Consider the following 27,183-nt stretch of genomic DNA (forward strand, 5'->3'; position numbering starts at 1 on the left):
GTGCCTCTGAACAAAGTCCCACTTTGTGTTGGGTTGTTTGGGATCAGTGGAATCTGTGAATATCTTTTCCCATCACAGGTCAGCTTTTCTGTGTGCTAGCAATGCTTCCCCAAAGGGACTTTTAGAAGAGAAGAGTTCTTCCTCCATTCACTTATGAGCAGATGCCCCAGTGCTGGTACACAGACCCTCACTTCAGGAAGTGGACTCTTCAGCTTGTGGCTGGACCTCAGACTGCCTCTCTGGCATGATCTGGCTGATGCAAAATGGAGCCCTGGCATAAATCAGACAACCTGCAGGGCACTGCAAGGGGAATTTGTGTTGTTTCTTCCAGGCTGTAGTATTTCCATGCAAGTGGGATGTGCTGACCCCTTTGAAACCAGGAGGCAGAAGAGGAACCTACAGAAATCTTACACAGACTCCAAGGAGGTCTAGACAGGAACATTTGCTTGATTGGCAGCACAAGGGAGACTCAGGGGATGATAATAGAGTGGAAAGCCTGCCTTCTTCACACTGCATCCCTGAGCACTCTCTGGCTGCTGAGGGTCAAACTTTGTTACCTATGACACTCTGATAGTCTTGACCTACCCTTGTGCTCATAGGTGTCTATATGAGAAATTACCCTTAAACACCCATTCCTGGTGTACTCTGTGGAGGGCCCTGTACAGCTCTGTCATGGAATAACACTCCCTGACTTCCAGAGGTGATCTCCCAGCCCTATCCACTGGTCTGGGGAATTGCCCTGTGTAGTAAAGCTATTGACTGCCAGTGAATCAGAGCAGCAGAAAAACCTCTTAGAGGAGGAATGAGCTGAAACAGTAGTTTCAGGAAAGAGCATTGATGTGCTGTGGGGACTGCTAGATTTCCCCTGAGGTCTCTCAGAGGATGAGAGGGTTCTTCCACTGTGGCTTTTAACACAATTGTTTTGGCTTCTGTGAATATGAAAAAGAAGATTGCTGATCTCAAGTGAAGTGCTAGCTTTGTTCTGAGGACAAGGGCTATCTTCAATCTAAACTTACATGTTTATGCCATGGCTATGTGAGTGCCTTGGCTACAGATCTAGGCAGTGGAACAGCCTGTGAAGGCCTCCAGAGGGAGATGGTGTCCACCTATGAAGAAACACCATCAGGATCCCTCTTTTAGACGTTTGTAATATGCATTGGAAGGTAGACTGTCCCCCACCCAACACACATAGAAGGCACACCCTGTAGGGACTACGTGAGCTGCAGAATGTAGCAACAAGCCAGCAAATACATGTATAAGGCTCCCACAATGCTGGCAAAGGTCAGGTCTGGAAGAGAACTTCCTCACGGCAAGGGGAGATGGTACTTTATCAGACAGCGGATGGCCTGGGGCAGGCAAAGACTTGACGCTCAGGCAAGACCATGGGTATAAAGTAAGTTGCCCTTTCACATAGAAAGATTTGGGGTAGACTTGGAGAAGTGGAACAAATGGATTGAGAGCAGAGCAGGATGAGCACTTGCCAGAGCTGTGGCAGTGGATTAGGAAGCCAGTGCACCAGCCTCATGAGGAGACAGGCAGGAGAAGAAGCAAAAGGGCTGGAGGAAACCTTGATAGTGAGGTAGGCAAGGAGTGAGTTGGAAAGGGAAGGGCAATGGGACTGGGACAGGCTGCGTTTCCTATGTACTTCCATGAGGTCACTTGGGGAGAGAAGACCAGGGATATGTGAAGCATTTGCTTGATTAAATTCCCCAGCAATTCCAAGTATTCTCTCTTATTTTGACTTGGAGGTAAGGACAACATTGCATGTGCTTAAGGGTTATGTTGTCAGTGCTAATAACGCTGGCAACACAGGTATGGTACCTTTCTCTTGAACTGCCTGTGGCAAATGCTAATGCTGGAGCACTCCTTGGAGAGCATGTGAGGAGTCTCTATAGAGGGGATCATGCTTTGGTAGGAACCAGCTTGACTTCAGCTCACAGATAAGTCAGGCTTTGGTGGAAGGGTTGTGCAGAAAGGTATTACAATTGAAACTTGAGGTCTTTCAGAAGGAAGGTGCCTCTGGGCACGAGCCAGTGGTGGGATTGCAGCAGCACGTTAGCCAATATCTACCAGCCTGGGATGCTTTAGAGTGCTGCCACATTAACACAGAGATGGTGAGAGATGTGGAAGTCCCTTGCAGATGCTAGGTGCAGGCTTTGTGATGGAAGCTCATGCTAGAGGAAACACTCAACAGGAATGCAATCAAAACAGTTCACTGCTGGCTAAGGTACCGCTGTGTGAGCTCTGTCCACACTGCAGAGTGAACGTGCTTTTGTTTTTTTCTTAGTCTTCTGTTCATAGGAAAAACTCCAGTTCTAAGGAGCTCATAGAAGCATTAGCCAAAAGGTTTGTTTACCACAGGGATAACCCACAGCGGATCTCCTACAGTAGCAGTTTTGTTCTCTATAAACACCCAGACACACAAGGTACCAGATGTCAGCTGTGCTCCAGGATCTGTCCACATGCATGGTTTCACTAGATCATGTCCTCTGGCTAAACTAATAGCCTGCTGCTGCCATTGCCATGTGGCTGAGAGCACACATGTAGCCAGTTACTACGGATCAGCCAACGTGCAGTAACTTGCTCAGCATGGGAATGGGGGGGTCTGACTCACAAGCTCCAGTGATTCATGCTGGGGTAAAGGAAAAGGTTATATGTCCCAGCTGCTTTCTGGTGTTTTTGCTGGAGTTCACTAGCTGTGCAGAAGGAAGGATGGATAAATGAGCATGCAGCTCTGTTCCTCCACTTTACGTGGCTCATATCTCAGGTGTTAATACAAACAGAAGGTTGTGGGAGAGAGACCCATCAGGGTTGAGGAATAGCCCATCTCTCAATTCAGGAAGACTAGGGGGCTGGGAATTGCCAGAGGGGCAGAATGGATCAGAATGGTACATTAGTAAGTAATCCTACTATGGAGCTGGTGATTCAGAACCCCTGGCACCCCATTTTCAATCCCTTTCTGGAGGTGGTTGTACCCTGGGAAAAGTCTGTGGTGAGACGACGAATGTCTAGAGGGGCTGAGCACAGCCTGGCTGCTGATCTTTGCAGTCATGCCTTTGGCTCACTCTCTTGCCTTGGTTAATGTTATGGGCTCTAGCTGCAAAGCCATGTTGCCATGAACAGCATGGCTCTGTCATCTTCCAGTATCTGCACTGCCAGCCTCCTGCTCTGAGTGCCACTGATCTCCTGTCTTGGTTCAGCACTGAGCTCTAGTGGGACTGCAGCAGTGCTTGAACTCAGACTGACTGGAGAAGATGGGATAGAGACTGGTGTGTGGATCTGCATCTTGCTTCCAGAGGCAGTGAGAGGAGGGGAAAGGAGGATCTTGCTCTTCTGATCTCTCCATTCTTTTTCTCTTTGATTCCAGTGAACACTTTCAGGTGCATGAGATGGGTTCAGCATGGAGGTGGTATGACCCTGTGCCTTTCTTAGTGCCTGGGAACTTTGTCACAGTGAAGTCATGCTCTTGCAATAATCAATGAGTGGAGCCATGTGTGGGTCATGCATGGCTCTTGGTTGGATGTGCTTGTTTTCTTCTGGGAGCAAAGCTCCATAAAAACAAAGTGTCTCTTGAAGAGAACTTGAAGGATGTAAGTTCAAGCGCAGCTGAGCTTGCAGCTCATGACTATCAATTCAGGCCATTTTCTTTGGCTGAGAAGTTGCAGGACTGCGATGTCCCAGCAAAGGCTGGCCATCCACTGTGGTCAAGCTGTGGTTGGGGCTTCTGTGCTGTGCTCCAGACAGAAAGCTGTGTTTTGAACTGATGTGACCTTGAGCTGTCTCGTCTCTGACAAGAGCAGTGTTATGTTGCTGCATTTTTGAGATGTTCCAAATTGCAATAACAAATACAAGTAATAGTGGTAAAAATTAAACATTTAGGTAATTAATAACTCTGGTAATTAGGCTTGGCAGACTCAGTCATAATGGATTTTAGTTAGGCATGTCTGGAAGGTAAGAGCTCCTGAGTATGAGGGAGAGCTGCTTTGTGGAGAGTAGCACTGAGGCACAGAAGGCTGTCTCCACGCAGTAGGGGTGATGATCATACTTTTGAGCAGTCCAATGTCCTGGAACTTTTCTACAGCTTATTTCATCCTTACTAACCCCGTAAACTTCTGACTACACATACAAGTCAAAGCCCAGTTTTTCTTGCTGAATTTTCATGCCTGGTGAGGATGAGGAGGTGAAAGGAACCACATTTGCTCTCCAAGTTTGAGACTCAGTGCATGCCAGCTCAGAAAGACTGCTATGGATGTGTGAGATGGGCAGAAAAGTGTTTTTTAGGGAAGCAGCAAAACTTTAATTTACTTCAAAACTACACAAAACTCAGGTGGTTTAGTGGTTTGGGTTGGTTTTTTTCCCTGTTGTTTATTTATTTATTTTAAGCCCAAAAATTTGAAGCAGATTTCCTATGTCATTGACTCATGTTTGGAACCCCTTCAGAGAAACATCTTTTTTGGTGTCAGAATTTGCACATTTGCTTAATTTGAGGGTAAAACCAGGTTAAAATCCATCAACCAGGTTCTCAGCAGATGTTTCTCTGACCTACCTCTTCTGGCTTTGTTGAGGGGTGTGTATGTGATCTCTCCCAGCTGAGCACCCAACCCTCTTGCTTTCAGCAGCTTTTTGATTTGAAGGCTGGGTCTTTATTCCCACTCCCAAAGCTGTGTATGTGTGCATGGGTACATATGTTTGTGCTCATGTGAACTTCTTTTTCCACTTTGAAGTCCATGGCACTTTGCAGGAGTTCCCTGGTTCCTGATGCATTCCAGCCCTCCGGGGGGTGTGAGTATACAGTTTTGGCCAGCACACTACTCTGGCAAAGCCTGTACTGATCCTGTTGCTCCTTGTATGCCTCTTGCACGTCTCTTCCTCTAGTCAAACCATTAACAAAACACCCATGCTCAGTAGCTGTCTCTGCTTCAAAGCACCCGAGTGCTCCTGGAGAGAAGCTTCTTTGCTCTGGGGGCAAACTGGTCATGCTCCAGGAGTGGTGCATGAGCAATGTGGGCTTGTGAAGGCACTCACAGAGCACCTAGTGTTGGCCAGATTATTGATAGCACTCCCAGATTCATGATGTGACAAGTCAGATCAGCAAGTGAGCTCAGGTCCCAGCATGGAACGGGCTATTGATGCTCTTGGGAGAAGACTGGCCAGGGAGCTGAGGTAAAGGCACTGCCCTGAGGCTGGCCATGTCCTTTGCCTGTACTGCATGGATGTTCAGATGCCTGTCTCCTGTGCCATTTTCCAAGCTCTAGCGAGTGGGACAGGACTGGCAGAAAGCAATGCTTAGTTTGGAGCAGACAAAGGGAGGATGTTTCAGCTGGTGGCACAGTTGTTCTGCACAGCAGGGAAACCAGCTTCAGCTGTGCCCATGCTAACTTGCTGCTCCCTGCAGGGGAAAAGCCTCAGCTGCACTACGAAGAGAAAAAGGGAAATGACCTGCCTGACTTCCATTGCAGGATTTGTAAGCAAGAGGAATGCTGATGGGGTTAAGAGTGGGAGACACTCCAGTGGTTACTGCTGCTGGTAGCTTGCTGCTGTCTGGGTAGACAATGCAAAGCAAGGCTTTCTCAGACAGCAGGTCTCCAGAACCAGCCTATGCTGCTGCTATGCCTGCTCCACGGTGCAATCACTTGATGGGCACAGCAGCTTGTGCAGCAGCATCAGTTCTCCATCACGCGGTATCCCAGTGCTAGGCTGTGTGACTTCTGCAATGAGCAGAGCAAATTGCAGATCTTGTGCTATGAATCTTGGTTGCCTGAAAATGACTGAGGTGTTAAAGTGACTCAGGTCCAGAAAGTCCTGCTAACAGGTCCTGGATCCATAGGTTGAGCTGCTGGAGCTGGGCAAGCTGGCTTTCCAAAAGGGCAGAGGTATGCCTGATTGCTGCTACCCAAGCAGCAGTTTGTTTCTCTTGCAGAGATCATGCATGTTTCATCAGCTCATTCAGGCTTTTGCCTGAAGGGCGAGGACAAGGAATGTGATGAACTTCTCTTTGGCATGGCAGTGTATTTTGCTTCACATTTGTCAATAAATGAGATTAGGTTTCTGTATTTGTGCTGAGAGTCTGCGTGAGAGGCACGTTTAATGAATGCTAAAATAAACTCTCTGGCTAGCTGTTGGGTAACAAACACAGCTAAGATTTGCATTGTAGAAGAGGTACGAACATTGCAGAGATGCCAGTTATATGACCAAGAAAAAGGGATTCAGCCCGAAATAGAAATTATCCTGGATCTTACCTGAAATGATGACTCAGTACGAAAAGCAGCATGTGTATAATAATATGTATGCTTCTCCTCTACTTGGAAAAACATTTCCTACTCAGTCCTTGCTTACCTCTCCCGGTCCTTCCAGGTATGTATACCCTTCTTCCAGAATCTGAAACTTTTCCCCTAAAAAGGTCATCTCAGAATTATAGGAGGCAGCATGAATTACCTACTTGTGGATGTCCTTTCCATTGGCCCCCCAGTGAGCCCTTGGTACCAGCTTTTTGTCCAGCAGGGCTAGTGAGACTGTTTAGGAATAAGGAAACCTTTCTGCTGTCTGAAATGGACACATTTACATCAAGGGAGAGATGTGATGAACTCCTGGGTAACTTGGTTCGGGACCCCCAGAAGACATGTTAGTGGGTGGATTTCAGGAGGGACATCTTGGCAAATAATGCTGGTACCTGGGGGAGAAAATGGTAAAAATCTGGAGGAATGGTTGTGGATGATGGCTAAATGAGCACTTGAGTTTCCTGCGGGGGGGACACAGTGCCCACCCCATGCTGTGACAGTGGCTTGTAGGTATCCATGCTGCGCTGCAGCAGCCCGTTCCTTGACAACAAGGCTGAGGATCTGACTCAGCTTTCCTGATTCACAGTTGTGCACTTTCAAACATGAGATTGAAGAGATTTGTTGATAACCAAAGAAGAGCTGTCAAGGCAAAAGGTTGCCATGGGCAAACGGTCCATGCCCAGCCAGCACAATGTCTGCAGTGCAGTCAGGAAAGAACATTGTTATGTGAAGACATTCTGAGCAACCTTTTCTGTTGCTTGCTTGGGTACCAGTATTGGTAAGGCAGCAGTAAAGGCATGATGCAACTTTGGGCTGTGTAGGCTTAGCACTTAGCCCGTATGTACCGGTTATAGTGCATGCTTCTGCCTCTTCAGCGCTCCTCTATCTCAGCTGATTTGTGAAGGCAGGGTCATGGGTCCTGCTGCTGATGGTGTAGGTGCTGCAGACCCTTCCCAGGGCAGGTGATCCCAGCTTCCACAGACCTCTCAGGCTTTAATTTCTTTCAGTAATACTTCTAGCTCTTCTACTGTCACACTTCTAGGTGTAGGACTCCTGATTCTGCAGAAAGCAGCTGCAATGCTGCTGTTATTCCTTACGGCTTTTCCTAAGCTGAATTTCAGGGAATTGCTCCTTTCTGTGGTTGAGCTTATCCATTCTACCTGCTGCTGATGGGGCTGAAGAGTAAGCAGGAGTGGCAAAGAAACGTTGTGCAATGAAAATATGTTGATAACAGCTTTCTAAACCACCTCTGTCCACATAGCATGTCTTGGGTTGGTTGTTTGAATTATTAGTGCTTCTGGAGAGGTTTCCTCGTCTATCCTATATTTAGAAAATGTGGGCAGGCCATGAATTTTAAGAACAACCCTTGTGTTAACAGGGCCATTGCTCATTTCATGTGTTGTAACATTTTGTGTTGGTAATGTTTTGAGGTGGTGATTGAGAGAGATGGCATGAGTCACAGCTCTGGTTTTCTTACAGGGTTAGGTAGATGTCTTGTTCATTTTTAGGGGGTTAGAAAGGAGAAAAAGCAGCAGTAGTAATCTGAAGCACTGCCAACAGCTTTGGTTTTAGTGCCAGAACTGTGATAATCTGGTATTTCCCGTGAAGCCCCAGGTGTTGTGCTTGCTCTATTTTCTGGGTCTCTCTGATTTCTCTTGTCCTTTGTCATCGCAGGGCAAAGCTTAAACATTCACAATATGAGACAATAACAAGCGTCCAACACATCTCTAGATGGATAGCTCATTACATTTAATACAATATCACAATTTTGAGAAGGAGAAGCAGCCCAATTCGTGATTTCCAGGTGAGCTGAGCTGAGTGTGAGCATCCCTCTGTCCACTCCTCCATTCTCCTTCTTCTCTTTGTGAACACCAAATGCCTGTTGTTCGTATTTGCTGTCTGCTCACGCTCATGGAGAACCACACGTCTCTGAGGCTGCCCCATCTCTTCTGCCACGTGCAGGCTCAGCAGCAGCCTCATTGTAATAGTCGGGGCCCTGGCCTCGAAATGTCTTGGGTGCTTCCCCAGGAGGAGTTTTCTGCACTGAAGCCTCAGGGCTTGTCTGCACAGGGAGGCTCTTGCAAAACATGCTTGGCCTAGGGTGTGAATTTAAAGGGAAAGAACTATTCTGCACCAGATTCCTCCCTTAAACCCTCTTATTCTGCAGAAAAAGGCTGTTATTTTTACCATGCTGCTGGCTGGAATTGGTTGATCCACTGCACCTGACCTGAGCAACCAAAGGCTCTTGTGGGGCAGCTCTGATTTGAGCTTGGGTTCTCGGTGCTGGCTCCAGTTAGCACTGTGGAGGAGGCACGGAGGTGGCAGGGAGGAGGATGGTGCCCTCAGGCTCTCTGTGTACCCAGAAAAGTGGGACCACATCAGAGCAGAGCCTACTTGAGAGGTTCTTGCTACCCTCTGGAGAAGCCACCCTGAAATAGGGAGGCTGCACGGACCAACCTGAGTTGACAGTCCCCCTTCCTTGGGATTGGGCTTGGATTATCTGCTCGAGTCCAAACCTGTCAGAGCAGCCTGGGACTCAAATTGATGAATTACCCTGAGTCAGCAGCCCTTCGTGCTGCACTCTCAGTCCACGTGAGCTGGCTGAGTTGCTGGGGCAGTGTGCTGCAGGAGTTCTGTGTAGGTATGGTATTTTGCTGTGTAGACTGAAAATATGGTCCTCACCAAGAGCTATCAGACTGGCCATCCTAGCTGCCATCTGTGGCCTTCATGTGCCACAGCATGAAGCTTCCTGAAGCCTTCTAAAATCAACCCCTCCAGTGCTGCCTCAGCTCCACCATGCCAGACCTGGGATGCTAGGGGAATGGTTCTGTGGGGAGCTGGCTGTGGTCCATGGGTGGACTATACCTGCTAAGCAAGGGTCAGAGGCATGGTGGTGGTCCCCAGCCTGGCTCCTGGAGGTCGATGGAGGTCCCATGCCCCAGTCACACTGGTGCAAGGCTGCTAGATCTTTCTGTGTGAATCATTACAGTGGCTTTTGCAAGGTTGGTATGAGTAGGGAAGAACCTTGGCATTTAGGAATGAGAGAAGAGACCCTGGAAACAGCTTTCACCCCAGACGACTGAAGGGACACTGTGGCAGTGCAGAAGGTCACATAAATGGACTCTTTCTTCATGTCTCCACTGAGGCCAAAGGTGGAAGCCCAGACATTCCAAGCTGCTCCCGGCCAGTTTTCCCTTGTTACATCAGTACTCCCTGGAAGTTGTCACTGCAGTCACTGAAGACAAGAGCATAGCAGGACTTGCAGAAAGGGAGAGACATTGATGTGAAGCATAAGCATGCTGTCAGCTGGATTAATGAGGGTAAAAATGCATGCGGGAGTTATAAGCCTCTGGGCACCAGGGTAGAAAAACAGCTCTGTCCTTGAGAGAACGCAGAAGACTTCCCTACTGGGAAGTTATTCAAAAGGAGTAAGTGATACTTGCTGCCATGAAGTGGAGGTCCCTGTCTAGCAAAGAGCATGGTCTAACCCAACATGGTACCTCTCTGCAGCATGGTGGTCTTTTCTGGCTGCTCTCTGTGCCTGTCACGAGTCCCCATGCATCACCAAAGCCTTCCCCTGTTCTTCGCTGCTGGAGCTGCCCTGCTAACTGAGTTGGCTGCTTGAGGACTCATCAGAGCTGAAATGATTTATTCCTCAGCAGTTTATTGCAAATGAGCCATTGGAAGTCTTTCAAAAGCCATCTTATCTTGACCTAAGCTCAGCTAAATGTTTTAGCAGCATCAGCTTTACATAACAAGTTAGAGGTAGGGGGGAATTCTGGAAGGATAAAGTTTATGTTGATAAATGGTCCTTGCTGACCAGGATCTCCCCCTCAGAGTTACCTGGTTATCAGAGCATCACTAAAACAGGAATTACAAGCCAGCTGCCCCAGAAAAATATGATGGCTTGCTTGTTTAGTCTGCGTGTCTGATAAAAGGCCAAGCTTTCTGTATGAAATCAGGTAATGCTTTGCCAGCGTATAGATTGCAGAAAAGCCTCTTGATAGAGCCCTAGCACCCCAAATTAATTCCAGTTGGTAGGGACAGGGGAATATCACATGGGCTGAAAGCTGGGTGGGGAGGACCATGAACAATGGATAAGGATAAACAGCAGTGTGTCAAATTGTCAGGGGAGTGAAGGGGAGTGCAGTGTTGGGAGCTAAAGTCTTGCCAACTGCTGCCCTTCGTAGTGAGCTGTGCATAGTTAACCTCTGCTGTGGTTCCTGGGGGCTCCTGCAGCAGTGAAGAGGAGTGCGTGAGGGTCGTTAGGAAGTTGGATCTGTTTGTCTTTAGTTACCTGGGGAGGTGTTTGAGAGGATCCTTCAGATGGCAGAGCTGATGTGTGATTGTCTGAGGTGTCAGTTCAGCTTTTGTTCATGTTTGCAAAGACTCTCCCAGTTAATTATCTGATATTTTGACCAGACATTTATTTACTACTTAATTACAAAGGGAGGGGTGCAAGCTGAGAAATGGCATGAAAAACATAATAGGGTAGGCTGCGCTTGACTGTGATGTTTAGTCTTCATGATCCCTTGGCTTTGGGTGAGACCCAGGTGTCCTTGCTCATTAAAAAAAGCAGATTTGGGATGGATCCTTCCTCTGTACACGTTCGGGGATCCTGTAGCTACAAACAGAAGCACTTAGTTGGGCAGGAAGGCTTTCTTCTCTTGGTGTTTCAAGCTTGACCATTGCATAGAGGAACTGTCACTGCAGGGACAGACAGGGCATGAGGGTGAAGAGCCTTGCACAGTGTGAGTACAAGTGGAAGCTCAACTTCTACATCCTGCAGCCAGGGGGAGAATGTGACCAAAGAGCGACACAGCCTTGAAGCAGCACTGAAGTATTTCTGAGCTGTTTATGACAGTGGAGCTCCTTATGCACCATCCCAAACTGGCAGAAAACCAGTATTCAGGTGCCTGTCTGAAAGGATGATTCAGGCCCTCTCGATTTCACGATGAGAAGGCTGCCTGGAGCTCTTCAGTGAGATGTGGGAGGTAGGCAGCATCTCCAGAAATGAAAGGAAGATGAGGCTGGGGCTTAAGAGCGATGTTCAAGGTTTTCAAGATCATTGGTTTTTGCAAAGGAAGGAAAAAACATGCATCTCACAGCCAAGGTGAATTGAGAGAAGGACAAAGATGGGTGATTTTGTTTGTTTGTGACTGGTGGCAGCTGGTATGGGCAAGGAGAAGAAAACAGAAGGGGCAGTGTAAAGAACTGAAATACAGAAGGAGAGATGAGCTTCATCTTTGGGAATAGGTGGAACATCTCTTTTGCACCTGGGGTCCAAAAGAGCCTCACAGGTCTCAATAGTTGATAATGTGGCTAGGTTCCCCATCACCTGCTAACTCTTGTGCCCTTGTGCTGGTGGCCTTCCTTGCAGGGACCCAGGCATTTACCCAGAGGGGATTTAGTGCTGCCTGTTGGAGAGGATGGGATCAGGTACATCCTTAAAGTCAGCCAGGTCCTGTGGCACTCTGTGGGATGCAGAGTAGATGTGTAGGTTGTTTGTGGGTCTGGATCCTGGTGAATTGGATGGATGTTGCAGGGCTAATCCCATTTTATGGTAGGGATATGGTCCGCTCAGCTTCTGAAAGGTTATTCCAAGCTTACTCTTGTAATCCTGTGATGTGTTTTCCCCCGAACCCTCTCTTTGGGCCTTTCCAGGTTGATTTTGTAGAGGCTGAAGATGGTAAAGGTCTAGCCAGACCTTTCCAGGGCTGCTGCTCAGCACCACTGCACCTTCTACATGTTGATCAGAAAGTAAGTCAGACACACAGGGCACTTAGACTGAATGTTTCCTTCAGAAATTATCCCCAGCAGAGGAGTCCCTACTCTTTCCATCAGGTTTTCCATACTGTGTCTCAGACCCCTGAGCATCCCTTCCTTGGGTTTTTAGATGGTTGGTGGAATTTTCCTTAAGCTGGAGTGTCTGGACAGAGAGGCGCCTTCTTTCTTGTCTAGCTCAACTGCCTTCTTGCTTTTCCCTGTCACTCTTGCATAGAGATGAGAACCATCCATGCTTATAATAGAATATGAATCCCACATTGTGCCCTGTCTTTTCTCAGGTCTTCCTTGGATCCCAAACTCCTTCCGCTTGTTGTCACTGCAGCTTAAAATTGGCATTTGTGGTGGCATCCAGAGGTCCTGGCGGCGGCATTGTTCCCCTTGTGCTATTCACAGCACAGAATCATAACAAGAGACAGTCCCTGCCCCAAGTATATTAAGTGGGATCTTTGAGAGAGGAAATGGAAGCGCAGAGAAGGGCTGTGAATTGTCCCACTTTGCGCAACATTTCTGGGATAAAACCCAGCACTATTAATAGCTTTTTGCTCAATAACCATCCTTTGTTCAGAACTCCGGTTTTCACCTTAAGTTGTTTGTGTTGTGCAGGATCTGTTGGCCAGTTTGGCTGAAGTTCCTACCTTGTGATCTACAGCTAGACATAAAGCAGGTCTAATAACCCCCCATTAATGTTGAACTCAGAATAGTCTTTCTACTCATGCCACCACTATGATGCCCATTGTCTTTTCTTCACCCACATTTTGCTGCCGCATCATTGGTCTTTGTTTCTGGTTACTTGCATTCTGCAATGTCACCTACAATATTACTCATGTCACACCTTCATTTGTTGCTCTTCTTCAAGTCGTTTGGTGGAGTAGCTGGACAACCAGCAAGTTTGCTCACATTAAAACCTCAATTTTGCTTTACCTTCATTCTTACTTGTTGCCCATGAATGTTCTATAAGGTGAACTTTGTGCCAAAAATGTTTGTGGAAGCAGAAACTGATGATTAAATTTAAACAAAGAGTCACAGGAAGCAAATCTTAAAATTGGAACTGTATGTTTGTGATAATAAGAGCTCTGTCACTGCTGTCAGGGACTAGAATTGATGGAGGCCACAAAATCTCTTTATCCAGCCAAAATGAGCCAGAGTTGCTTGATTTTTTTTCTTTTAAACACAAGCCACAAACTGCTCATGAGCAATTTACAAGCCAAAAATTAGCCAGGATGGCTTTCCAGAGAATAGTTCTGGAGAATACTGCAATAAGCAATACTCAAGTATAAAATGGGGGAAAATAAGGATAAAAAAATTAATCAGGAAGAGCTGACATCCTTGAGACTCCTGGCAGCCATAAAGCAGCCTTGTTGGGGGACATTTCAGCGTGAGCCACCCATCGCTGCACTTCAGTGGGGGTCCGGAGCTATTCAGAACAATGCTGGGAAGCCGCACTCTGGACAAGGCAGGAGACACGCTGTGTTAGTGTCTCCACTGGGCAGTGCCCGGAGTCCCAAATGGAATTTACAGCTAGCTGCTTCCCTGCAGCCCATGGAGGAGGGTGGCCCCTTCTCTGCAGGGCTCAGGCGCTCCGTGGGCTCGGCCATTGCTATTGGCCCCCTCTCTGCAGGCAGTGTTCTGTCATTTGCAAAGGCTTCTGCTGGTTTTAATGGAGAGGTCAATGTGTGGGAAGAGAGTGGGACTTGGCCTGATGTGGGTCATCACTCCAGCAGCAGCAGAGACTCAGAGCATCCTGTGCATTGGAAGCTCATTATAATATAGAGTGGTAATTCTGTCCTCACTCAGTGGGATTTGGGCACGTATGTATCTTGCTCTCTTGGAAAAGCTGTCTCAGGGATGAGCTTTATTTTCTTTCCTTTTTCCTGTGTTAGGATGAAAACCAGACCTGCGGTCACTGTCTGAGGTTCTTTTGGTACCAATGCTTTAAAGCATTTCTTGAGTTAACAGAAAAAAAACCCCAAAACTTTTAATCTTTCTAGTATAACATTACAGAGAACAAACAAGTCTTAATGCAAGCCCCAGGGTCTCTTGTGGGGAGATCCTGATAAAAACACTGCTTTCTGTTTTGGAAATACCCTCTGGTGGATTTGTCAAAACCCTACCAGAGACAATGGTGAACTTTCAAAGTTAAGCAGAGACATGGCAAAAAAAATCTGTAATTAAGACTGCAAGTGGTTGGCTTTTGTCACGGAATGCTGGAGAACATGATTTTATAGGTTAAAAATCCTCCCACCTCAGTGTTAGAGACTACCAATCGAATTTAATTGTCCAGCTATTAAAGTGTCTTCTTCTTTGGATGGATGCCTGCTTTGTGCAGTGTTTCCACCTGATTGTGTATGAAACACTGGGATGTGTCTGGTCCAGGACTTTATGGGAGGTCAGAATGGTTGCAAGCTGGACTGTCGCATCTGGCATCCGCTTGACCTCTGCCTGCCCCAAATTAACATCTTCCTAACTGATCCCAGTGTTTGCTGACTGTTCCGTACCTGCCGATGTTTAGGCATGTTTAAAAACGCTTGTTAAAAGTGACTTTATGTTGCTGAGGCAGGGAAGGGAGGCAGATCCTGCACTGGGATTCTGCTGATATGGGCTGGGTTTGAATGGTGCTGCAGATGGTGCTCTGTGTTTATGGTCTTTCTGACCTTAGACCTCACCTCTGGGGTCCTCATTCTATTTAAATACAATATATTGAGAAAGGAGGACAGGAATGTCCAGAAGTGTTGTGCTGTCTAAAGCTAAGAGTGAATCCCTGGTCCTTTGCTTTCGCAACTAACTTAGATGGGCACAAGACAGATGAGCTAGGCAGAGAGAAAAAGGTCTGCTTGCTCATGTGCCTCACACAGACTTGGTTGCATTTATGTCTGTAACTCTTGGTTTTGCAAGTGTGTCTTCGGTCCTCTTGTCGCTGGGAGAGCCCAGACAGTGCATGCAGTCTCTGTTAAATGAATTTCAGCTCCCCTTTAACTGAGTAGGGGTTATTTACCCATGTTTTTAGAAACACTCCTGTGGTTGATAGAGCTGTAAAACATCAAATAGTTTTTTCAGCCCTTTCTGGAACTGATGATGTTCCACTGATGGCCATTGTATATCAGCAAATCCTTCCCCATATCCTGAAAATTGCGTTTAGCTTTGCCATGGCCTTAAGGCATCTGTATATGGTTTCATGTACAGATTTCATTAGAAAGTTGTAATGAAACAAGGGGTTTGCTATCTTAGCTTGTTTTGTTTCGTGGGATGAGGGTTACACTTTCCTTTGGTGATTGAAAGATAATGGATGCCACCCTGGTCTTTACCAGGATACTAGGGCAAGTAATTTGTGCTTAGTGTTCAGTGGCTAAACCAAAGAATAGATGTATTTTGAAGTTTTGGATAATCTGGGTAATCTGTTTGCTGGCTGGGTCTTGACTGGCCATCCACAGAGTATGGGTGGGCCATTTTTCTAGCTGATTGTGAAGATAGAGATAAAGCTATATTTTATGAATTGCTGTTTTCAAGGTCAAGTGGAAATTGAGCAGTTCATAAAATATATCTTTGAACAAAGATATATTTGATTATAGAAAATATGGTCCCAGAATCAATTTGGAATAAACAAGATGTTGCCTTTAGGGTTGAAAACACATTGTTAGAGGCATGAAGAGCAGAAATTGTCGCTGCTGTCTTTGTGTGGCTATTGTTTTTGGTTTTAATAGGAACAGAATGAATGACATTTTTCCACCAGACCACTTATGCTCAACTATACCTCCAGGACAACTTCCTGGCCAAAAATATTCAAAACAAACAAACACAATAGCAATTCTACTCCAATTACATTGTTTGCAAACCAGCTAGTGTTCATAGAGTACTAGGTTTGGCAAATCCAAGCACTTCAGTCCTGGATTTTAATATTAGGTATTTGTGTGTGAATTACTTGTAGCTGTTCTGCTGTTCAGGTAACTGTTGGAGTGGTCACATGGATGGGCACCTCTAGCATCTCTTCCGAATCTGTGATAAAAGCATGCCCTAGCTGTCTTAGCAATTTGGCTGAAAAGCCTGGGTATTGGGAAGACATCCTTGCCCAGTGGCCAGATGCTCATTGATTTCATTGGAGATGAGATTTCAACTAGGGCTCTGGACCAAATCATACACCAATTTAAAAACTTTCCCTTGAAAGAAGAATAACTAAATATTAAGTGTGGGAAAGAGAAAGACAGAGGAGGAGGAATTTATCAATTGCTCTTTTATGTAAGTGGAGTCAGTATTTATAAGAGGAGAGTGAACTCGCTGGCTTTGTGGAACTTTTTCCTGTACTTTGAGCTGCCAGAGGGATCCTATAGAGAGCAAGCCTAAATCAGCAAACCTGCTTGTGACTTTTGAGTCGGTTTTCTTTGCCTGATGGGAATTATCATGGAAATAGTGATTGGTATAAACTCACAGTTTTAAATATACACAATGCTGTGGACTGTAGATACTCCTCCCTGACTTAGAAGGCTACAGGATCTTAGCTAAGGAGAAAGAACTTGTATGGTAGGGATGCTATGGGACATGAAAGGAAGAATAATGTGGTCATTTTGGCTCCAGCAAGGTTTCCAAGCTTCATTACAACCCCAAGTCTGCTGATCTCAGTCTTTTCAGAATCTTCAGACTTCCAGTCATTTCGGTCCTCTCCACATCTCTGTCTGTGAGTCAGCTGGGTGGGTGTCCTCAGCAGACCCTCTAGGACCTGGGAGAGTGGTTCCTTCTTCGTCATACCTCATGTCTCCAGCTGTCAAGCTAAGGCATCTCCAGGAACACAAAGTTATGCCTCTGACTCCTGCTGGTGTACCTCTGCAGGAAGGGCACAGCAGCATGGTGCATGCTAGGCACAGAGCACATCTCCTGCGTCCTTGGAGAGCTTTGGGTTATTAAGCGTACGCCCTTGCTGAAGTCTATGCCCTTGCAGTTACTGCACAGATAGACCCATGGACATTGGAGCCAAGGTGTATATGCCCCAAAGTGAGCCACGTCATCTAGTGCTTGCTCCCACTGTGGTGTCCCTACCATCACAGATGTAGTAAGGGAAACATGGCTGTGTGTTAATTAAAAGGTCTAGCAGTGGCCATAACAGAATGCTGCCCCTTGGAAATTTAAGCTTGACATTGTGACTTTCTTGCCTAGGATGAAGAGATCTGATTGAGATGCTGCAGTGTGCACAGTCAGCACTGTGAGAAAGTCTGACCATCCTTTTTTGAATTAACTGGAAATGCAAGTTGCCTAAAGCATAAAGCATATTACAGATAATCTGTTGTATTTTATATTCTTAATTTGAAGCCTGTAGTTAATCACTGGTGAGTTGTGGCAGAGGTTGATATACTGTGATATGTCAGTGTGACATAAAGGTTCTCTTTGATAGGCTCTGGACTGTCTATGGTTTGTGGAAGTTGTGTCTATCCATTGACTAAAGCTGGGGTCTGTCATATTTCAGGTATGGCTTTAGTTAAGTACAGCCCTGTTGCCTTCAGGAGCATTGGAGGTCTCAGAGGAGCTCTTGTGACCCTGCCACCAAAAAACTGAACTCCATTCAGAGTCCCAGCTGCAGAAAGCATTTTTCAGCCTCTCTTTTCTGTGGCCATGGGAATTGAAGCTAAGTTGCCGTGTTCCTCAGTGGCTCAGAAAGATCCTATTCTCACACAGGATCTTATTCTCTCACTTCTCCAGATTCACCTACCTAATTTGCCACCTGCTTTGTGCCAGGCAGTGTGGAGCAGCCTCCAGTGGTTGGCATTGCATCCTCTGGAGCAGGCAAGGGAGATAAGTCACATCTACTCATGACATCCGTTGCCCAGGGGTCCTGGATGTGTCTGTAGATTGTCCGCTCTGGAGGATCTCCCACAGCGAGCAAGACACTGCAGTGTTTGTGGCTATTAAGGAGTTCACTGAGCACCTTTTCCAAGATGACTTGCTTCTGTTTCATGCTGCCAAGGGGTTGTTTATGTATGATGCTGTGTGGGTGGGATGTGGTTTTGTTACTGCTCCATTGTTGGACTCTGTTCAGGCACTTTGCCTGTTCATGATTAATAGTGTTTTGAGTTGAGGCTTTAAGGTGCTTTCAGGCATACTTCAGATACCAGAAGTAAAAGAGGTGTTGTTATCATCAAGGTACTTTAATGTAATATCAAATGTAATCAGAAGTGAATTAGTTAAAGCAGTGTGTACATGTAAGTCCTCTTATGGTGGATGTTCAGGCAACTTGTATGGTGTAATTTAGAGCTCAATTTTTTAGACTTTTGTAAGCCTCTTCTCTCCATGAGATGGTGGTAACTTGGCAGTAGATGCCAGGACTGCTGTCAGAGGGCAAACCTCTCCTGCAAAGGCCTCTTAGTGAAACATAACTCTTGAAACAGGTGAGGGAATTGTGAGCATTTGTTGATCCTGGCTTTAGGGTTAATTCTTACGGCTAGCAGAACTGGTGTAGGCTGGGATCTAGTGGTTTCTTGCATTTCATCTGACTTTGGAGTGAGCAAAAACCTGTAGAAAATCTGTATTTCTTGTTGGTCTTGGCTCTACCAGGCTGTGCTGCTCTTTCCTTTCTGCAGCACAGCATACCCTTGGCATGGTTGTCTGCTAGAAGAATTGCCTGAGCAGCAGCCTCTTTTCTCCATCACCTCAGGCTTTGTGAGGCTGGTGGTTCTTCAACCCCATGGAGAGGAGGCTCAAATTCAGATAGAGGAGTGGTTGACAGGTGACTTGGGTGGCCTTGGTTAGGTGTTTTGACTAGACATAAGATGTATTGGCCACATCCAAGCAGCAGTAACTCATATGGAAGAGGCTGGGAAGCTGAGAACTGGTGGAAGCATGGGGAAATGGGACCTGGCCTCCAGTTGGTATACAACTGAGTCTATTTGCTACGGATAGTGTGTTATCTTGGTATGTGTGCAGCTAGCGACTTTGTTTCCCTAACTTGTTTGAAAAAGTACTAAACAGGCAGGAGATTAAAATGACCAAAAATGTTCAGAGCATTAAAGAAAGGGGACACTTTTAAAATCCTCATGTCTGAGCTACGCTCGCGACTTTCTGAGCTGCAGCTCTGTGATTTAGACAGGGCAGAGATAGGAAATGGGACGATGTTGAACCTGAAAATGAACCAAAATATAAAACTTTCTTTGACATACTCCATTAGCACTCCATGCGCTGCTTTGGTCTCTCAAGCTACTTTAGTTTACTGCTGGAGGAGGTTGAAAGGTGATTCATTCATAGTTTACAAGTACCTAAAAAGGGAAGAGGTTTCTGGCTGCTAGATGGGATTCAAATCTATCAGAGAAAAGCAGAGTTCTCTTGGCTAGAAGCCAAAGCCACAGAAATTCAGGCTGGGAAGAAGGGCTGCAGTTTAAACGATACAAATACAAACCAGTGGAAGCTCTTGGGCTGGCATTAAGCAGGTTCATCAGCAGCTTGAATGAGTGTTCTGTGTCTAAAAGATGCAGGAATTAGGAAGAGACACTTTCCAGCCCAGAGCAGCTGTTGTGGGAGACCAAGGCTGGGGGTTTCTTTCAACTGGAGCAGACTGTGCATGGCTCTGGATGCTGCATCCCAGGCTTGGGGCTCTGCCTGTTCTTCCCATGCTGCCGTCCAAGCACAAGCCACTCTTGCAGGGCAGCAGTAAGGCACACAGATGTGCTGGTGTCAGGCAGCACAGCTCGCTCTTTGTGCTCAAAGCTTTTCGCAGAGTCCAAAATATTTCTGGATTGGATTCCCCTTTCACTGGCCTGATTCAAGCAGGGAATTACAGTCCATGAAGTGCGGCTTGTGAGCTGAGTGCACAGTCCCTTTCCCTCCTGTTGTAAGACAGACAAAGACATGCAGGGAAGCATTTCTCCTTCCTTTTCTGGGCAGGCTCAGATGGAGCAGTGAGATGCAGGCAGAGCCCCTGCTCTGGGTAAGTGTCCACTCCACCCCTGGCATGTGTCTCTTTGGGCCTGCCTATTGAGGAGCGTGATGTAATTTATCACAGAAGCACTAGGCATGAGAGGTAAATAGGTATGGGTGAGATGTGACTCATGTTGGTAGGGAGAAACAGGGGAATAGAGATCTTGGAAGGTTTCTTGCTTGTCCTTGGCCCTCTGCCTTCAATCTTCTCCAGGTTTCTGGGCTTTGCTGTGCTCTTACCAGCATTTTCTGGGCAGAGGGGCAAGACTGACACATCTTTCTCCTAGGCCATGCTGCCTGCTTCATAATTCTGCAGACTGCAAACCTGGAAATAATACGAAGCAGATGCACCAGTGCCAAGGTTAGGACCTTCCTAAGGCACATGTATAATGCTGGCATGGTACAGGGTGACCTCAGTACACAATAGGAACCAACCGACACACACATTCAGACAGAATAAATATTTGACAGAGTCTATTTCTCTATTCCCCAAAATGACCCCTATAAAAGCAAGGTCCTGTTTACCTTCCTGGCTCTCTGGGCACAGTGTTCTGAGAACAGGCAAGCCCTCTTCTCCATTCATTGCCCTGCTGCTCTTCTTGGTGACCCATTTCCAGGCAAGGATCAGGGATATTGGCTTCACAAAACCCAGGACGCTTGGATCTTCACAGAAGTAATGAAATTTGGGGAAAACTGAGATAATTTTGTTCAGAAGTGCCAAAGCACAGAGACCTGGGCAGCAGTGCAAGACGCCAGTGTGAGCCTGAAGCAATCATCTGCATTTGTCCAAGCTGTTTTTTGTGCTGTTCCTACCCCATTAGCACATCTGAAGCCCTCCCCGTCTTGACTGTGGCATAGATTTCTAGGGAGCCTGCAGCAGGTTTCAGTGTGCAAAAATAAGTCAGGAAAAATATTTGATGGGGTTTATTCTTTTTTCCTTGGTGTGCTAAACATCTTTCCTTTGCACTCCTGGGTCTTGTTTGCTTCTGTGCCTTGATGCCAATGTAGCTGTGTCAGTGGAAGACCTGGTGTGCTTGGAGCCAGAGCTGCTGTGTAACCCACCCGTGTGCTGCCAGGCACCTGTCTTCTCATGGTCTGGGTTTGCCTTTCAGTCACTGGGAGCTTTGCCCGGCCAACCCGTTTTACCCCAAACTGTACATTTCTGTCCATATCTGTTGAATTGAGGACAGTTTAGATTTGCACGCCCTTGTGCATAAACCAAACCAATATGAGAGTCCTCAGAGCCTCCTGACGCAGTAGCATACACATGATGACTGCTGTGCTTCTTAGTTTGTATAAGATCACTTGCCGTGAAAAATTTTTGAATACAACCTATGATGACTTAGCTTGGCTTGAAGAATGAGTGGAGACATGCAAAGGTCTATAAAATAGCGATTGCTCTAATGAAACCCATCCAGTTCCTCCTCCTTTGATTGCTCTTCCATATCGCAAGATCAGAATGCAGTAGGCAATTAAAAGATGGCTTGTGCATATTAGAGAGAGGAAATACTTTATCTGTAACACATCTTAGACAAGTGGAAATCATTGTTACAAATATTCTTAAGCCAAACCCAGCAATTTGCTATTTTTTTTTAAAGGTTAATGCTGAAAAGGAAAAGGGGAACTGCCAGTTGAATGAAAAATTTTCTTTTCTTTTCTGCTAATGCTTCTTGTCAGGTTTAATTCAAAGCCTGGTAGATATTGATAAGAAGTGTTTCCCTCTCTGCATGATGTTTCACCTCTCTGAAACACCCAGGCAAGCTCATGTGCAGAACCAGACTTCAGATTGGAAAGCCTGACATTGCAGGTCCTAAGACCATTTTAAATAGAATCACAGAATCACAGAATGGTTTGGGTTGGAAGGGGCCTTACAGCTCATCCAGTTCCCACCCTTCTCATCCTTTATTTGTGCAGGTTTCCACTGCAGCCCCTCTCAATGGCTATTGCTCTGATGCTGTCAAGCTGAATGACCATCCTCTTTAGCAGCAGGCATAGAGCATCTGTGTCACACACTACTGGGGGACTGGGGACAGCACCCCATGACCTGCCTCTGCTCCATCTGCAGTGAAACCCTCCAGCTGTGGCTGGTGCGGTGTGGGATTAGCAACACTGCCTGCTGGCAGTGGCAGGGATCATGTAGGTGTTGGTAATCATCAGCAGCAATGGCAGGATGCAGGGAAAATAGTCTCTGAAGAGCTTGAGCCTCCTGCATTCTGGCTCTGGGCTTATGGGAGAGCCTGGAGAGCAGAGCAAACCCTTGTGCTAGCAGGAGACACATGGGTCCTACCTGTGTAAGGACAGCTATGGAGCAGTGGAGTCTGGAGCAAGCCAGAACTGGGGAGCTCCCCCTATTCTCCACATGGACATTTCTGACTCCATCCCTATGTGCTGGTAAAGCCTGGGGAGCCGAGCTGGCGTGCAGCCCCTCTCCAGCCATCCCACGTCAGTGGGCAGCAGTGCTTTTGCCAAGGAGGGGGCTCGGTGGGCTCACACTGCTGTGTGCAGCCTCTGAAAGAGGCAAGTTTCACATTGTCTGGTTTCTGTTTTTGTAGCTGTCCCTCCCAAGCTGAAGAAACTGAAAAGCCCAAACGTTCACGTTGGTGAGAAGATTTCACTGAAATGCGAGGCGACTGCTGGAAACCCTCAGCCATCCTACAAGTGGTTTAAAGATGGCAAAGAGCTGAAGAAGAGCAAAGACATCCGGATCAAGTATGGGAATGGGAAGTAAGTACGCCATGGGGCTGCTCTGCCTCTGCTCACTAACTCTGAGTGTCTGTGTCTGTGGGACCATCTGGGTAGAAGTGATGCTGTCCTCTCCATGTCACGTCTGAGGGATACTGTGGCACTTCCTTGGAGTTGTAGGACCATGCCCAACCCATTTACCATGCCTGGGAGAGTGAGCATGATTCCCAGTTTCCTCAGAAAGTAGCAGAGAGGGACGAGCAAGGCACACACAGGATAGCTGTTGGGTTTGTAGATGGAGTTGTCCTTGGGTGACTGTGTCATTGGTTATCTGAGATGGGAGACAACTCTTTGCCTGCTAGCTGTAGACTGGTTGCAGGCAGCTCAGGTTACCTGGTGTGAATCCTGCTTTGTGGCTATGGGTTTAAATGCAAAAGCTGTGCAAGCCCAGCAGTCACCCCACCAGCCCAGAGCAGGCCTGCCTAAATGTGCAAGGAATCACAGTTATCCTGATCTTAGGCGGACTCAAAGCCATCTAAGACAACTGCAAGGATGCAAGAGCACTTAATGATACTGTCTGGTTAGGACTTTCAGTCACCCTATCTCACACAAGACCTTGTGTTGCTGCACCCAGGGCAAGCTCCATCGTGGCTGCCCCAAACCCCCCCTGAAGTGAAGCCCTCAGGTAGCTGCTCTCAGTGAGTGTCATCATGACCACCTCATTGAGGCAGTGCAAAAACACCAGGAGAAATAGGTCCCAGTGACTAGCTAAGGGGTTCTCACTTGGAATTGATTTAAGTGAATCCATGTTGATATTCTTCAAGGCCAACTACTTACATCTGATATAGCTTAAAATTAGTCTATCATTGTGACTATGCTTACATTCATACATCCTGACCTAGCCAGCAACAGTCAGCTTGCAACTACCGAAGCCCTTGGAAAACTTGCTAATTCTTTGTTAACATATGAGTGTGTGAAAAATAGCTCATCTCTTCTCATTACAGACTTCAAAGAGTATTAACTTTAAAATTAGAAGCCATTAAATAATCACTTAGATCAGTTAGTGCTGGAATGAGTCATTATCAATTGCTCTAGTTTAACATCGGTCCTGTTGGCTCTGATTTCAAAGTCACATGCAGAATGGTTGACCTCCATTATAGTAGCTGTAGGGTTTGTGGCTGTTCTGGGAAAAGGCAGAGAAGTGGTCAGTACAAGGTTTAGGCTAGAAACACCAGGGAATCCAGAATAACTGTCTTGTTATTGATGCTGTCTGCTCAGGAAGGGCTGTCTGGGCTTGCAGGCAGCAGAGGAAGGGCAGAACTGTGCCCATCTCTTTGCTCTGTTGTCCTCAGTATTTCTGTGGGCCTTGTTAGCCCCATGGCCTCAGTTGTTTACTGGTGGGTGCTGGGGCTGGGATGCCCTGAAGGGATGTCTGCGCCACCCACTGCAGCCATGCGTGGGAATCCTGCTGGTCCACCCATGTGAACACTGCATCCTGGGGGCAGGCAGCTTGTGGGACCCTGAGCTCAGTGGTGCTACGTCTCATGGGGATGTTGGGGTGCTATTTCCCTCAGAGCTATCAATCAGCTCCAGACTAAACACCCATCAAATCTCTCTGGTAACAACAAGCGCCTCTTGCAGCATTTCCCTGCTGTGCTCCCAGACATCATAGTCCCTCTTGCCTCCTGGCACCCCGTGTCCAGCACAGAGCTGTGACAGGGTGGCATCCCACCCACAGTGGTGCAGGAGTTCATGCACTCCCTGTGTCAGGGACATAAACATGTGGAAGAAGGTTGATCCTCTTTCCTCAGGACACTGCTCTCAAGTCATAATTTTGTATTTACCAGTTTCCATGGCAATGCGTTGGCTGACAGCCTGCCAGTGACAGGCCAGAGACACGCTGTGCATGCTAGAAGTGCTTCTTGCTGGCAAAATAAGCCCAAGGATAAACATTTTAAAGAAAGCTGAGCACCTGCCTCCTCCAGTGCCTGAGGCTCCCTCAGCAGCAAAGGTGTAAGCCCAAAGCCCTCAGTATTCTCCCCCCAGAATCACAGAATCCCAGACTGGTTTGGGTTGGAAGGGACCTTAAAGCTCCTCCAGTTCCAACCCCTGCCACAGGCAGGGACACCTTCAACTAGAGCAGCTTGCTCCAAGCCCCATCCAACCTGGCCTTGAACACTGCCAGGGATGGGGCAGCCACAGCTTCTCTGGGCACCCTGTGCCAGCGCCTCAGCACCCTTATAGTAAGGAATTTCTTCCTAATGTCTAATCTCAATCTCCCCTCTGTCAGTTTAGAGCCATTCCGCCTTGTCCTGCACTACATGCCCTTGTAAAAATCCCTCTCCAGGTCTCTTGTAGACCCCCTTCAGGTACTGGAAGAGTTTCCCATCACTGCCTTTTCTCCCTGCTGTCATTAAAACATGCCCTTAAGTGGAGAGCTTGCCTATGTGGGGCTGGAGCCTGGCTGCAGAGATTAGACTCAAGCAGTTGTTGATCTGGGACAGCTCTGATGTCAGAATGGCGAAAAAGGTCAACCCCTTGTTGACCATTTGCCCCTTGTTGAGCAGTCAGCAGTAAAGGAACACTCTAAGCAGATCTGGATGGGTCTGTGCACACCCAGTCTGGCATCCTCAGCTTTCAGGCTCTTCTCTCCATGGAATTTGCTAGGTCTCAGTGCTTGAAAACACCTAGAGGCAAAGTCCTTACTGGCATTGGACTTGTCTCTTTCTGGTCTTGATAGCATGCAGTGAACACTAAAAATTGCTCTGTGCAAGGAGCGTGAGGATCCAGGGAGCCCTCATGGTTTTGCGTATCTCCATTATGTATTTGAGTTTAGCAGTGGGACCCAAAACTGGATATGGGATATGGGTGTACATAATTATTTCCAGCATGTTGTTAGCAGGAGGCTCCAGGGAAGGTTAAGTATCCTAAACTGTAAAACTCAGAAGGGAAGTTCTACTCTATGGTGATTAATTCAAGAATAATGGGGTTTATACATCTGGCTCCACTTAGAGATAACACTGGTCTCCAGATAATCCCTGCTCTTTCTTTCAGTTCAGAGTAGAGTGGGGCTTCCAGAGGGCTGGAAATAGAGCACTGGGGAGGGACTTCCACAGAGAAAGTACACAAAAAGCTGCACAGCATCTGGCCAGGTGTGCAGGATCACTAGTTGCCTGCTGGAGCCAGGCAAATGAGCCCTGCCAGGATGGGGAGGTGTTTTCCATGCTGTTTCTTTTGGTCCAGTGAATCCCAAGCAGAGCGTTAGACCATTTGTCTGCAACTCTGAGGTCCTTCAACAACATGCAGAGGGTTAGGATGGAAGGCAAGAACAGGGTTGCCCTCTGTGACTCATTCCTGCTCTGTGCCTGTCTTTCCTCCCTGTGTGTTTAAAGAGCCTTGAGATTTCTAACTAGCAACTGTGACTGAAGACTGTTCTTTGTGATCAAGTTTTCATCTGATCCCACTAGAGTAGATCTCTTTTAAAATAAGGGGAGTATATGTTTGTAAGGAGGAGAGGAGCGGTTAACTGCATTTCAGGTCTTCAGCTTCTCCATCAATCCTCTTCCCTCCTGTGTTTTAAACTTACTGGCAAAAAGTCTGGTACCATCAGCCAAAGGAGTCAGGTTGGTTTTTTTTCAATGGGTATTTGCTGAAGGGAGGAGAACAATCCTGATTCCTCCTTTCTGAACTGCATGTTCCATCTGTAATTAGTAACAGGCAGGGGCAAGCCTGGCTTGCACAAAATGGAAACTTCTCTTTAAGGTAGAAGAAAATATTGGCTGGAATTTTATCTCTGGCTCCATTTAAATAAAACACAGTTGATGGGGAACCTAGAGGAATTACCCAGAAAGAATTGTCTGCAGTAGTGGAAGTACAGCACAGTGAGTGGCTCTCCCTCTGAGCTGCCAAAGCGATGCCATTCTCTGCTGAGTGCATCTGAGATGGGACTGAGGCTGGGTTCTGACTCTCTGGATGTATGGCAAATGGTCAAATGCCAACTGTGGAGAAAGCCAGGAGAGTTTCTGCTTGTGGAGGTGTAGAGAACCTGCCTCGGTTCAGGCTGTGCTCAGGGCTCAGCCCTGAGACATGTATATTCCCAGCTGGAGTCAGAGGGGGTTCAGGAGCCTGGTAGTCTCCTCGCTGTGGCTGTCCTTACAGCCTCTTCTCTTTGTGTGCTCTTTTACCAAGGGAGATTGCTGTGGTGATGAAGTAGGCGCATCATTAGATTGGAGAGGGTTGTGGCAGTTCAGTTTGGGACAGGCTGACCATATGACATCCCTTGGGAGTAGTGTCCTACTTTCAGTATCACCAGGAATCCCTATTGTTAGCCTGTAAGTGGAGCCAAGGGATACCCTCCTCTCCTGTTTCTGTACAGTAGTTCCTCAGGCGTTCCTAGCTGGGGCAGATTCATTGCTGGGGTCTTCCTTGTAATGCTCCCTGCTGTAGATTATTCCCCACCCACAATGAATGGGGCTGTGGTCTTCCCTGTACAGCTCACTGCTCTGGAATGAAGGGAAAAAAAAGAGATCATAATGCCAAAGCAGCA

At 47.0% G+C, this 27,183-nt stretch overlaps 1 protein-coding gene across 1 annotated transcript in view; it reads left to right on the forward strand.

The window, feature by feature from the left end:
• NRG2 (neuregulin 2) overlaps window positions 1-27,183 on the forward strand; it is a gene marked incomplete at its 5' end in the record, with an annotated part of 152,742 nt that overhangs the window by 71,510 nt on the left and 54,049 nt on the right. Inside the window, one exon of the mRNA XM_080627164.1 lies at window positions 22,508-22,679. Coding sequence (XP_080483290.1) covers window positions 22,508-22,679 — 172 coding nt within the window. The remainder of the gene's footprint in view (window positions 1-22,507; window positions 22,680-27,183) is intronic.

The sequence above is a fragment of the Psittacula echo genome (assembly GCF_963264785.1).
Source record: "Psittacula echo genome assembly, chromosome: 11".
NCBI classification, from domain to species: domain Eukaryota; kingdom Metazoa; phylum Chordata; class Aves; order Psittaciformes; family Psittacidae; genus Psittacula; species Psittacula echo.